General features: G+C 44.4%; 1 protein-coding gene across 8 annotated transcripts in view; it reads left to right on the top strand.

The window, feature by feature from the left end:
* The window catches only part of LOC112571956 (SLIT-ROBO Rho GTPase-activating protein 3-like), a 93,428-nt gene that overhangs the window by 65,560 nt on the left and 14,253 nt on the right, over window positions 1-13,615 (top strand). For 7 of the 8 annotated variants that reach the window (XM_025251385.1, XM_025251386.1, XM_025251384.1 and 4 more), the window contains exons 2-6: window positions 1,974-2,157; window positions 5,463-5,628; window positions 6,250-6,312; window positions 6,482-6,637; window positions 10,051-10,179. In XM_025251385.1, the coding sequence (XP_025107170.1) occupies window positions 1,974-2,157; window positions 5,463-5,628; window positions 6,250-6,312; window positions 6,482-6,637; window positions 10,051-10,179 (698 nt within the window). Of the gene's footprint in view, window positions 1-1,689; window positions 1,718-1,973; window positions 2,158-5,462; window positions 5,629-6,249; window positions 6,313-6,481; window positions 6,638-10,050; window positions 10,180-13,615 lie in introns of those variants that run through there. The other variant, XM_025251388.1, reaches the window with a different exon arrangement.

Here is a 13,615-nt window from a genome sequence, read left to right as displayed (position 1 = left end):
AGTGGAGTAGCTTCCGCAAACATACATATGAATGGCACGATGCACAAGAGGGAACATGTAATATATTAATGGTATAATACAGATGGAACATGGAATATATTTAATCGTATGATCCAGAGGGAACATATATTAATGGCCCGATTCGAAGAGGAAACGTAGTATTGGCATGGTGCAGAGGGAACAATATCAATGGCGTCATGAAGAACGTGTAATATATTGATGGCATGATAGAGAATGAACATGGCATGATACTAAGAGGGAGCTAATATCCTTCTCAAGCACACGCCTTTCTTTCTTCCGTCAAAATGAGTGTCGAACCTAAGTTCCTCTTCCTCGTCCCCTCCTCCTGCCCTCCTCCTCACCCTCTCGTCTTCCGTGACATGACTCTGGTATTAACTGTAAGCTTGTTTGTCAAGTGCCTGCCTCTCTTGTATTTTCTTCTCATCCCATGATAGATGTCATGATTGTCAGCTGTTGAGCACCAGCGGCGCCCCCATCCCATCTCCTGATAGATGATGCGACTACAGAACAGGAATTGCTTGACCTCACACACACCCCCTCGCAACCACAGTCCCTTGCCGGGTCGCTCAGTGAATCTTTTTCTCCCACACGCAACTGAAGGGACGTTAATCGTTGTAACCTCTTTCTTTTCGGTGGTTTGGGGTGGGGTGGTGGTAGGGGACAGTGGGGTGCATGTATTTCGTGGGAATCGTAGTTCTGATAAATTAAAAAAAATGTCATGGAGGAGAGATGAAAGAGAATGTAAACAGATCACGTGATTTGCACGCGGTATCTTTCTGCCGCTAAACAGAGTGTGCACACACTTGTAGCGCCTCCACACCACCCCCTCCCGCTGCACATTGAACTAAGTGTATTGTGTCTTATATCGTACCTCTCATTGAGCTCAGTGTATTGTGTCTCGTACCTCTACCCGGGCCCGCCACTCATCGTTTCCCACCGAAATGAGTGCCGCATGTGCACGCCGTCCAATTTCCAAGGAATGCGTTTTTGATGGCTGCCCAAACTTAAACACCTTTCACACACACAGTGCGGGTATTGCCCTCTACCCCCTACGGCCAGTTTTATTCACGCTGAAGTCGCTTTCCGACAATATTAGGCGCCGATGTTGGGCTGCTGCCACGGCAACATCTTTCATCAACATCTTTTACTCCCAGTCTGGCTACTCCTCCCACCACCTCCAAAAAGCCCTACTCTCTCTCTCCTTTCTTTTTTCCTTCTCTCTCTGTCTCACACACACCCATACACATCAGAGCCAAGATGTAAAGTCTATGTCGTGGCTTTGACGCTTGACCCGCTGTCACGTGTCCTGGTCCTCCGTCGTTGGTCATTGGTCACACGAGAGTCGCGCCGAGTGCATGAGGGCGTGGGAAGAGAGAGTGCAGAATTGAACGTGGTTTCGTTTTCCTCTTTCCCTGAACTAAGTGAATATTTTCTGCTTTATGACCTGGGTATAGTGGTGTTTAGGAGGGCATATCATCGCTGTCCGCCATCAAGTTTAATGCGATAAAGTTTTCCTGGTGTCACCTGTTAACTTAGTGGCTTTTCCTGTTGATCATTCATCCGTGGCGTGGGAAGACGAAGGGCTTAAAAGGGGAAACATTTACACTCAGAGTAAACAGATCAACATACCCAATCATTATTAGTCAAGCCTTGCCTGGTGCTGCACTGTTTCGCCATGCAGGGATGTTATTTTTAGGTATTTGGGCCGCACCATCGTCAAGTAGAATGTTGAAGTGTCTGTACTTTGTTGCTTTTTTATTGTCTTTTAGATTACAGATATACGACAGTAACTTATTCAACAATCCAAATACCCAGATGTCAAGTTGGAAGACGAAAATATTTGATATTTTTCACTTCTTTTGTGGTGCGTTTTGTTTGTGTTCAAGAACAACTGTTAGACGTCAAGTTGAATGGCAAACAATAATGTTTTCTCCATTTTAATTGTTTTACAGATATCCGACAGCAACTGTGTGACCAGCTGAAATGCCTTGACGTGAAGTTGGATACTGAAGTGTCGATAGTGTACGAGCTGCAGGAGTTCTTCCGGCGGCGGGCGGAAGTGGAACTGGACTATGCGCGCAATCTGGACAAGCTGGTCAAGCAGATGATCACACGACACCGCGCAGAGAAACAAAAGTGAGTGAGAGAGACGACCTGCTAATGCCCTGAGACCTTTAGGTCCCTCTTGTATTTTTTTTTCCTTTGGGGACTTTATTTTCTCTCTTACAACGTTGATCTTAACTGCCTTTTAAAAAAAAAATTGTAGTCGCATAATGTTCAGAAATGATTTTGTCACTGGCGTTTTTACAACTTTATTTTGGCAGATGGTGGTGAATGTTTACCAACGTGTCTAAACACGATAAAAGTTTGTTTTTGATGATGATGTCTGACAAAGAAGGACAGCATCTCTGTTGACATTTAGAATTTCCCTCGAGGAGACGTGGTCTCTTGGGGAGGAAGGTATTAGGATATTCAGAGCTAGGCAATGAGTCGCGCTGTGAAGGAACGAAGGAAAAGAGGAACTGTTGTTTCAAGTTTTGTTTTTTTAAAGAAAATGGGAACTCTTTTTTTTGTAATTTTTTTTTAACTGGCAGCATGTCCTCCATTAATTTTAGTCCGTCGCTGCGATAAGCATCCTTCGTGAGCAGTGAAGTCGCAAATAAGGAACTCTTTGGCGATTGAGGCAGGGTAAGAGATTAGGGCGTGAGCAAGACTCAGGGGGCTGGGTGGGAGGAGGAATGGGGAGGGGGTGTGAGAAAGAAGATTAAATTCCTCCACGGTGACTCAGCGGCGTCGTGACGGGGGATCTGAAGGTCTGTTGGTATTCAGTTAACAGGGTCGGGAGGGGGAGAGTAGAGGGTTGAGAGCGCCTCTCATCTCCTGCTTCTGCTGAAAAGTGTGTTTATCTTCTCGTTAATTCACGCTGCCAGTCAAATATTGAAGCCGATGAATCTTCTTGTAGCGCCTGGACTCTAGACTGGTCATATATAGCCAGGTAGCTCCACTAGCTGTCCCCACGCATCCTGGCTTCTCTTAATCTATCTCACACTCCTCCTTGCTCACACACACCTCTCCTTCCATCTGCCATGTAGTCATTCTCTTGTGCAGCTTCTTCCTCACCTAGCTGGCTTTGAAGTCGGGCAGGCATTTATTTATGTGTTCTTAGCACTGGAACGTGGGTGAAGGGAAAGGAGTTTCACCAGGCACCGAAGGCGAAGGATTGTAGGGTAGTTCCTGTTTTCTGCTCTCGTAGCAATGCTTTACGGAATACATCTGAATGGTGTTCTTAGATGGATAGCGGGAATGGGTACCTGACTCCTTAGAGGGTTGGGGAAGGCAAGGCATCGAGGGAGTGGAGATGGACACCGCCCTCGCATGAAGCTGGCCCCGAGAAAAAGCCTTGAACACCTCGCTCCATAACAAACTGACTAGGCAAGAGCAAGTTATGGTGATTCAGAATACATGTATATAAACTCTACATGTGCACATTTCATACTAGACCGTTTGGAACATGTAGCTTTACGTTCTTATGTACGCGATAGAAGAGAATCGAACTCTTCAGAATCGAAAAGGTCAAAGACCAAGATGATCTCGTGCCCTTATGGTCTTTTAGGAGTGGTTTGTGATTTTCTGTGTGTGTGTGTGGGAGGGGAGGTGACAATCTCTTCTCCCACACTATCTTATCTTTCACAACCCTCGATGGAGTCGGGTATCGGTGGGTCAACGGGGTTGTTGGCGATGTCGTTTCGTTGCGTCACGTGAGTATCTAACCGCTTGGTGTGCGCGCCGCCTTGTTGGAACGTCGCTTCCTGTAACCACGAAGCTGCATCCATATTGTAATCTGGCTGATGTTCTGATTTATTTTAAATTCTTTTAAACATAGATACATCCAAAGACATGTACACATTTGTGCTTCACTAAAAGGTGAAGCATACCAGCGCACACGCAAGTGTGTGTGTGTGCTTTTCATTTGGTCAGATTTTTTTCCTGTCATGGCGTCCATCATTGAAGGCCGTTTTTAACTGGGCAAACACAGACGAAGGTTTGGCCACATTTTCCGAGTGTTTACATGGCGGTTTTATGAACACTTTGACAAACGTGGTCAAGCGTTTCGTCTATATTTGACCTGTTAAACCTTTCAGGATGGGGAGGGGCATAGCGCAAGGACGGGAGCGACCTCCCCTTCCCTCCTCTGTTGTTTGCTTTCGTTCCATATGTGTGGCTGCTTTAGGGTTTAAGGTCCAAGTCTCTTCTGGAATTTGCAGATTATTGAAGCCCATTCGTTGCTTCCTTTTGTGTAAAACGTATGTACATATGTTAAGAAGGTAAAGACATAGTGTGTGAGAGACAGAGTAAAAATTATCTTTTCTTTATTCAGCAGGATCCTTGCCTCTTTTAAGTGGTGTGAACAGTTTTGCAAATAATGGTGCCGTCCTCCATAACTTCTACTTTCACTTGAGCAAACATTTTCTTTCCACACCGTCTGGAACCTTGGTGTTATCACCGATGCGTCATTATCTCTTGAACCTCACATCAGTGCAGTCTGTAAATCCATCTTCCTTGAGCTTCGCAGGATCACTGGCATGCGACTCCAGCTTCTGCCTCCAAAAAAAAGTTCCTGTCTGGTTCTGTGTTTGTCCAGGCTGGATTACTGCAGCTCAGTACTCGTCGATCTCCCTAATCGCCTGCTGGACAAACTTCAGAGGGCTGAGAATAATGCCGTTCATATAGTCTTCCGTAGGCGACAAGCAGAACATGCAACACCCTCCTCCTCTATGATCTTCCACTGGCTGCCAGTCCCAGTTCGCGCACACTGTGCTGATGTCTTGGCGGCCATACCACCCGAGTCCTTGTGCTGCCATCTTTGTCACGCATCAGACGAGAATTTCGGCATCCCTTCTTTTTCTTCTCAGGCCCCTCTGTTAGCAGTTCTTTGCCAACCCCTTTTTTAGGAATTCTCTGTCCTTTTCTCATAAGACTATGCCTACATTTGAAGCTTTCAAGTCCGGTTTCAAAATCCACCTTTTTAAGAAAACCAAGCGAACTATTTCGTTCCCTCATTAGTTCTTCGTTTTCGTGTTCTTCATGTTTGCCATGGTGGCCTCCATTTGCTGACGCTTGTGTATCTTTTATGGTTGCCTGTCGGTTTGTTGTAGTGTTGAGCTTGTCTCCACACAGGAAAATGCGCTTTGTTGTTGTTGTTGTTGTTGTTGTTGTTGTTGTTGTTGTTGTTGTTGTTGTTGTTGATTACCCGCTAAAATTTCGAGTCAGAGTTTAGTCCTAACAAATTTCGGATGTCTCTTTGTAGATTTGTAAATATTTTGGAGTGTAGCAATTCGGATTGCATAACTTCTTGCTGCAGAACACTTAGTGACTGATGGGAAGGCTGGGGGAGAGGGGGTTAAAAGCAAGATTTGTGATAGAGGCGTGCCGTGTTGCAGACAAGAACAATGGGCCACCATGTCAACGTACGCCTGCTGGAAGCACCTTCTGGGCATCACTCGCAAGGAGAGTCAGAACCACAGCGTCATGAGCGACGTCTACGGCACCCAGATGGTCCAGCGCCTGCAGGAGGTCATCGAGAACTCGCAGCGCATCTACAGAAAGGTGCGTCCACAGACTATTTGGAGCAAAGTAGTGACTGTTTGAAGACACCAGACCCTAACCCCTCTCTCTTTCTCCCACACACACACACTGATACTCATAGTTTTCTCGCGACATGTACAACGAGAAAACTTCAGACACTCTTTGAATGTTTGCTTCCGATCTCAAGTTAAAGCCAGTAAAGAGATGAAGACAAGCAGACAGGGGACTGAGTTGCCATATTGGCTGCTAAAACCTTTGGCATGTAGTAGAGGCAGTTTACTTCCAGGAACAACTGTAGTGATGTATATCATCTGTAACATTATGTACGAAAAAAAAGTCCTCAAAATGCCGCAGACATATGTAGTGTTGCACCTATTATTAATCTCCGCACATACAGCCGACTCGAGAGGACAGGATGTCTCAAGTTTCTAAACGGAAAGTTACTGCCTTCAAAACTACATGACTGTTACATGTGTGTAATGTGGGGTAGTGCAGTCAGTGGCAGTACATAAGATTTTTCCTGATGTAGTCTTAGATTGAACTAGTAAATTTATAATTGCATTTTAAAAAAAAACTAGTAAACTAATAATATTGCATGTGTGTGTGTGGACGCACGCGGCTGTGAATGCAATTTTTGTGCAGTGTCGGGACATCGGCGCCGAGTCACACGACGACATCCTCAAGGTTCTCAGTGAACTGCAGAGCGTGAGTAGTGTTTAAACATAATTGTGCACGTGTGTGTGTGTGTCTCTGTGTGTGCTATCGAAAGCAGGGTTTGTGTATAGCAGAAGTAGTAAAGGGGTACGACACAATGCTACGTGATGTGTTAGGTGATTATTACGTGATGACGTAGTGACGGTGCGTGCACGTGCAGGCGATGAAGACGTACCACATCTACCAAGCTGATGCCAAGCAGGCAGAGCTGAAGCTGCGCAGCGTGGAGTCGCAGAAGACCAAGGTGGAGCAGCAGCTGTCCGGCAAGAACAGCACCAGCCGCAAGCTCAAGGGCCTGGAGCGACAGGCGGAAAAGGTAGTCTTCCATTTTCCTCCCTCCTTTTTCTCCTCCCTCCCCCTCTGCCACCACTCACCAGCTCCCCCCTGCACCGCACCCAGCAACACGAGCCCCTCCAACACGTCAACAACAACAGTTTAAAACACTTCCCCCTTCTTACCCCTCTCCTCCATTTTTCTCTTTCATTTCGTTCGCTCCCTCCCGGCCCCGCATTAACACTTGCGCACAAGGTCGGGTCAGAGATCGTGGTAGTGTGGGCCCCGACGGTCTCTTGTATCCTCTACGCTTGATATCTGAGGCGATTTCGTGTTCGGGAGGTAGAACCGATGTTTTGGGGGAAGCTGCTACTGCTGGCATCTTGCCATAAGCACGTGACTTAAAGTAAAGGCGGCAACCACAAGAGGGAGAAAAGATGGACTCGGTCTCTTTGTGTGTGTCCATTGAAAGAAAGAGTCGAGCATTTCATCACGATGCCGACTTCACAAAGATCTTATGATGGCTTATGTGCAACCCCCGTGTCCCCACTTTCCTTTTACCTTCAGAAATACCCTGCAGCAGGAAGCCAAGCTTAGTATTCCCCCAGTGGACTACTTGTGCACATTTATTTGGACTGAGGGCTTATATTGTTCTTGCGTACTGACCTTATTTGCTGTCCATGTTATATCATGGACAGACAGAGACTGCTTGCAGTCCTTTGATGAAGCAGACGTTCAAAATAACCGCTCTGCGGGTAAAAGGCGCCATGTTTATAGGGTTGGCAGCAATACAGTCTTTCTACCAGCACGCGCAGCCATGGAGCCAGAGGCTTGTTTCCTTCCTAGTGTCTAATGGCCGAGCGAAAGCGCCTGATTCAGTTTAGTCTGGTAGGGGTGGGCGAGTGGGAGGGATGAACCCATCCGCTTAAACTGGCAATGAGAAGCCCGTCTGCTGCCATCTTACTACGCGCGGCTACAGCGCGTGCTGCAGGTGTAGGATGCGCGACGTCGCGAGCGCCCTCCAGCGGCCAGCGGTCTGCGCAGCCCAGTAGTCGGGTGCATGCAGCTACAGTTGTAAGGGTCAGGCGGTGCGCCAAAGATGCAGGCGGCCATTGATCTACAGGCGGAGGGAAAGATGGTGTGGGTGGTTAAAAAGAATGGCTGAAAAAGGCAGCAGGTGGTGGTGGGTGGAGAGTGGGGGAGTTTATGCTTTGTTAGATTCTCTTAGTTCTTTTCTCTGCTGGCGCACGACTGTATTTTATCCTGCTCACAGCTAGGGTTTAACACCGTTTTGCATCTTTCGCTCCCTCCCCCTCATCCTCGATCCCTTCCTCCCGGTCTTTTCTCAGCCCTGCTGATAACTCTCTTGTACCTGCTGGGGAGAGGTGGCTGTAATTTTGAGGCAGCACGGCGAGAAACTGTCATCCTCATATTGTGAAACTGCCAACGCCTCGTCCTTGGTCTTTACGGCACACGAGAGTGACCAGTGGTTCAGACAGACGAGGACGATGTTTGCACAACAGCAGCTGGCAGGTCGCAAGATCCACCCCCAACCCTTCTGGGTGCATCACGAAGCCTGCTACAAAAGAGGGCAGTTTCAAGTTCTTCCTTATTTCAGTCCACAGAATATTAGCGGGACACCGCTGGCTACATTTCCCGCACAGCTACCAGTTGACACTGAAGACACTGCGTAATAAAAGCCACAACATGTCATTACTTTCTCTCGCCTTGCTATAACCTTAGTCGCTGGCACGGCATGAAATAACTAACAGCTCTGATGCTGGACATTTCTTCTCATTCTGTTGGGGTGGGAAAGGGGATCTAGATGGGGACGATTAAGTGTAAGACGCTAGCAGCTAAAGAAGTTTCCCCCATTCATTTTGGGTAGTATGACTATTTTCAAGAAGTGGTTGATATTTTTATTCTTTTTGTCATCTGTCTCTATGGAAGTAAAGTTATATCAGTCACTGTGAAACAGTTGATGAGACTACAACAAACCCAATCTCATGAGAAGGAAAAGGGGTATTTTGAGGGGGAAGCATGGCCATGACCTGCCTATAAGAACAGCGTCTGGCAAAGATATTGCCCTTTAGGGATGCCTGGTATTGTAATGGTTAAAACACTTGCTCGACACCACAGCATAGAGAGGCCCAGGGCTTAGATCACAGGGAACACTTTCTGTATATGACACCTGTTGCACGGCTGATTGTCGGGTTTTTCTTGGTACTCTGGTTCCCCCCTCCTCCCCTCATAATGTGAAATCACCTGTAGGTGGAAGCACTTTCCCACCAAAACAACCAACCAACCATGTCAACAAGATGGCCCTTTGGACTTGCCAGGCTGTTGAGACTCCCACTATCCCCAGTAGCCAGGGACTTAGTTGGTGGAGAGCTACAAACTCCAAGTTAGGGATGTTCCATCTGGTTATCAGTGTATGTTGTGGGTAACTGTTTGGATAAGCGGGGTTCACAAGGTCTACCTCCATTTCTGACTTCTGCACTCGATACGCCAGGTGGAAGCCGCAGGTGAAAGTGATAAAGCAGATTAGGTATTAATGGAGCTTTCATCTTCTCTATGTATCTTTGCTCCTACTTGTTAATGTCTGCAGATTAGATTTTAAAATAAAAACCGCTACATGCCATGCTACTTTATAATTATGGCCCTTATGTATTTATTGATTTTGCCTGGTGTGGAAGCTTGTCTCCACCACTTTCTTGCCACAAGCCAGTGTTGAATTCCTTGCATCAGTTGTTAGATCATTATTCTGCTGTGGTGTGTTTCTGTCAAAGCTTAATCTTCTATTCTGTTATGAGCTCACTAACTATTCATTTCTTTTGCTGTTAGACACTGATATGCAATGACCTTTATTCTTTAACAAAAGCTTAGTTTGTTAGAACATTCCCAAGTGAAAGCAACATGCACTAGGTAAGAAAGAGTGAAGTCCCTGATAAATAGTGCACCTCTCTCCTCCAGTAACCCCTCCTTTCTCCTTTGCTTGCTGCTGTGAGTCATGTCTGGTACAGTCATTACACAGAAAAAGGGAGAAACTGCATAACAGCATAGGTTTTGATGTATTTTGTTTTTAATGTCTCGATAGCCTCTTGAAATTATTGCAGTTAACTTGAGAGAGGAAAATATTGAAGGAGTCCTTCTGTCAATAGAAATTTACATCTACACAAATGCAATCAGTTTCACAGCACTTGAGTGAAATGGCCTGCTAGTAGTTAATTTGGAAATTTCGTTTCCCTGCTTCCTTCAACCACAGTGCAAAGAAGGGTGCCATGAATGCATGTGTGTGTGTGTACATATGCATGCGTGTGAGAATGAATGTGTATTGATTTGATGCCCATGGATGTTTTCAAGATTGCTCATACTTGATTGCAACAGAGATAAAACCCAGGTGAAAGTGTGTTTGTACATGATGGTGTGAACATAAGTCATTGTTTTTGTCCCCAGAAACAACAAAAATACTCAGAAAACAAGCTGAAAGCTCTGAAGGCTCGCAATGACTACTTGCTGTGTATAGAGGCTGCAAATGCTGCCATTAGCAAGTACTTTTCTGATGACATCTCCGACCTAATGGACGTGAGTACATTTCCAGGTTTTGGCCAGCATACAAGCTTGACTGCTATTTGAAACACCACTGCCCCCACCTCTCCCCCTGCCCCTACACACACTCTTTAGTTATGTTGCATTTCTGCTCATCAATTGTTCCTGCTTAATATGTGTGTATGTGCATGTCATGATGTTCTTTTCTGCCTAAACAGTTTTCTTTTCAAGCAGTCTGTGGTGTTTAACCATCCTCTGATGTGTGTCTTATTAACCTTCTAATGCCAGAATTTTATTCGTTGATTTTTTTCTTTTATTGTCCTTATAAATGGCGCTCAGAATCTACATTATTATTTTGCACCAGTATTGTTTTTGTGATTTTGAATTATTTGAGCAGCCAAACTCATGTGAGCATGCTAGGCACATAGGTGAGTTAAGATTAGATGTTTGTACACTGGCATTGTTAGTATATAATTATGTGTGCAAATGTGCACTTCTCATCCTTCTCTCTCTTTTTCTCTGTCACACACACTATAACTATTTTTATAATGCCAGTAAATGTCACATCCATAAAATCTTGGAATTTAGCATATTTGCCCTTCCCACATCACACCTACACCTATTACCAGTCTGCCTTTCAGACAATAACAACCTGCAGTATATCTCTGTTACCTAGGAGTGATTGTCTGAAGCAGTAAGCATTGTATCTGTGCTTAGCGGAGAATGACAATATACATTGTTCCTATATTTGCCTAACAGACACTGACGGAAACAGTATTTCAGACATGTAAGAAATGCTCAATTTTTTTTTTGGTGGGAGAGGAGGAGGGCAAACACCATGCTGACACTGAATGAGTTTCACACTTGCACATTAAAAAAAAAGGGGTGGGTACCTAAGTGCAGCCATGCACACACATGCATACACGGTGATAACATCACAACACATGGTATTTTCAGTGTTAAGCGACAAAGCAACACATAACAAGAAATGAAACTTTTTGAAAAAGGACTCATCCAGTTATTGCAATCACAAGAAATTATGTAATAATTGGAGGAAGAACTTTATAAATCATATTAATCACATTCAAGCCATTGTACCAAAAAACCAACAAAAACATCTATTAATGTTTTGTAATTAAGTAGTGTTTCTTTTCCCTTCATTAGATCAAGGGCTAGCTGTAAAAAAGCATAGCTTTGCTTATTGCATTATAAAAATTTGTTATTTGTCTCATTCTCGGCTCCATTTTTTTTTTTTTGTACTTTGTGAAGAATCACATCTCAAGATTGGTTTGTGGGGTGGGGTTTAGATATTCTTGCCTCTTCAGTATTTTTTTTTTTTGTAATGAAGACTGGCATAAGGCAGGGTTGCACATTATCACCAACAATCTTCCTGATGATCATAGACTGGATTATGCGCTAGACTACCCAAGACAACAGCTAGACACTGGTATGCAGATGGACTTAGCTAGAGGACTATCTCATCTCCAGCAACATGCACAAACCAAACTGAGTAAGCTAGCAGAGGAAGCAGAGAAGACTGGCTTAAAGGTCAACAGAAAGAAGAACTGAAGTGATGAGAATCAACAACAAGCAGGAACATCCAATTCAACTTCAATGAGAGAACATCCGAGAAACAGATTGCTTCATGTAGCTGGGGAGCATTGTCAACAAAGGCGGTGGAGCGGAAGATGACATCAAAAGCCGCATCCACAAGGCCAGGCATGCTTTTAACAGCATACAGTCCATCTGGACCTCCCAAGGATTATCCTTCTGCAGTAGATCCACATCTGCAATACCAGTGTGAAAGCAGTCCTACTGTATGGTTCTAAAACCTGGAGAGTGACAAACGCCATCAACAACAAACTCCTGACCTTTACTAACCGAATGCCCACGCCATATTCTGGGAATAAGATGGCTTGAAAAGATCTCCAACAGCTGCCTGTGGAAAAGAACCAATTGCCAGTAGCCAAGACATCAAAAAGTGCAAATGGCGCTGGATAGGACACACCCTGCGCAAACCAGCTGACACCATTGCCAAGCAGGCACTTGACTGGAATCCTCAGGGGAAGAGGAGAGTTGGGAGACCAATGCATACTTGGAAAGGAATAGTAGACAGCAAAGTAAAAGACACCAAAACCACATGGGCTGAACTGAGGGAAGCTGACCAAAACTGGGTCCGCTGGCTAGGTGTTGTTGCGGTCCTATGCTTCTTGAGGAGTAACAAGGAATAAACTACTAAACAATCATTTTTGAGGGGTCAGCTGTTCTTCCCCTCTGGTTCCTACTCCACTGTATTTTTGCCTAGCTCTGATGATAACCATGTGCATCATGTCTCACGTTATCTCAAATGCTTAACTGGTTGACTCGTATCCATCATGTGTGTGTGTGATGGGGTTGGATGTTTATGACACTTATAAATGAATGGAAATGTAACAGTAAACCATCAAACAAGTCTGCTGTTGATCTCTGTTATTTCAAATGTCTCAGAGATGCTGAATTGAGATATGTCTTGTGGAGGTTACAGCCGTGCAGAAATATTACTGAAGTGTAAAATAATTTGAACACAAAAAGGCCACACTGCATGCCTTTTTCTTCCTCCAATGCTTTTTTTTTTCTCTTATGTGTATTCAAGTTTACATGTATGTATATAAAAAAACACGAGCATGCATGTATGTCAACATCAAATAAGAAGGTGCTTGCAGCCATTAATATGCTGTCAGTGTGACATGATGTCATGAAGTGTACAACGTTCACCCAGAGAACTCTGGGAGAAACTGAGAAAGGGGCCTGGCTTGTTGAGATGGCTTATCATAGCAAAGGCATCAGAGAATGTGATGGCCTTGGAAGATCTGCTTTATTTTCATCAAAGCCTGCAGTGTTCGCAGCCAGATAACCTACATGTAAAAGCCTTGATATGCTTTCATGTTTTTGAAAACAAAGTTATCATAAGGAGTTGTAAATGGGAGCAAACTATTGCCAAGAAAATGCAGCTTAAAAAATATGTGTGCACACGTGTATATGTACGTGCATGCACACCCACATCCTGGGATGTTTGTGCATGTGTCTAGGAAGAAGAAAAAAAAATATTATTGATTCTGTTTATCGAATCAGGGTCCACTATTTGCATATATTTTATGTTTATCTTTCTTCTTGGCATAATATCATGGGGTGGGGGCTTCCAACATGTTCCTAAGAATAGTCTTGGAAAATGCTGTTTGATATTTCCAGTTTAAGATTTTTGCATCTTTTGTCAGACATGTTGTCTGCTGCATAACTTGCTTTAAAGCTTTGTTTTCAACCATCCTGGCTCTATTTACAGTATATTGTATTTTCATCGAGTTTGCTAGCATTCTCTTCCCTCTTTTCTTTTAAAACAACCTCTGTCCTCAGTTTTCAACACTTTGATTTCTGATGACTTTTTTCCCATTTTCTCTTTTTTATTTACCTTTTTTTAAAAATTATTTTTCATTGC

Source organism: Pomacea canaliculata, linkage group LG9, assembly GCF_003073045.1.
Source record: "Pomacea canaliculata isolate SZHN2017 linkage group LG9, ASM307304v1, whole genome shotgun sequence".
NCBI lineage: Eukaryota > Metazoa > Mollusca > Gastropoda > Architaenioglossa > Ampullariidae > Pomacea > Pomacea canaliculata.
Note: the sequence above shows the minus strand (reverse complement) of the source record. Positions and strands in the feature narration are given on the sequence as shown.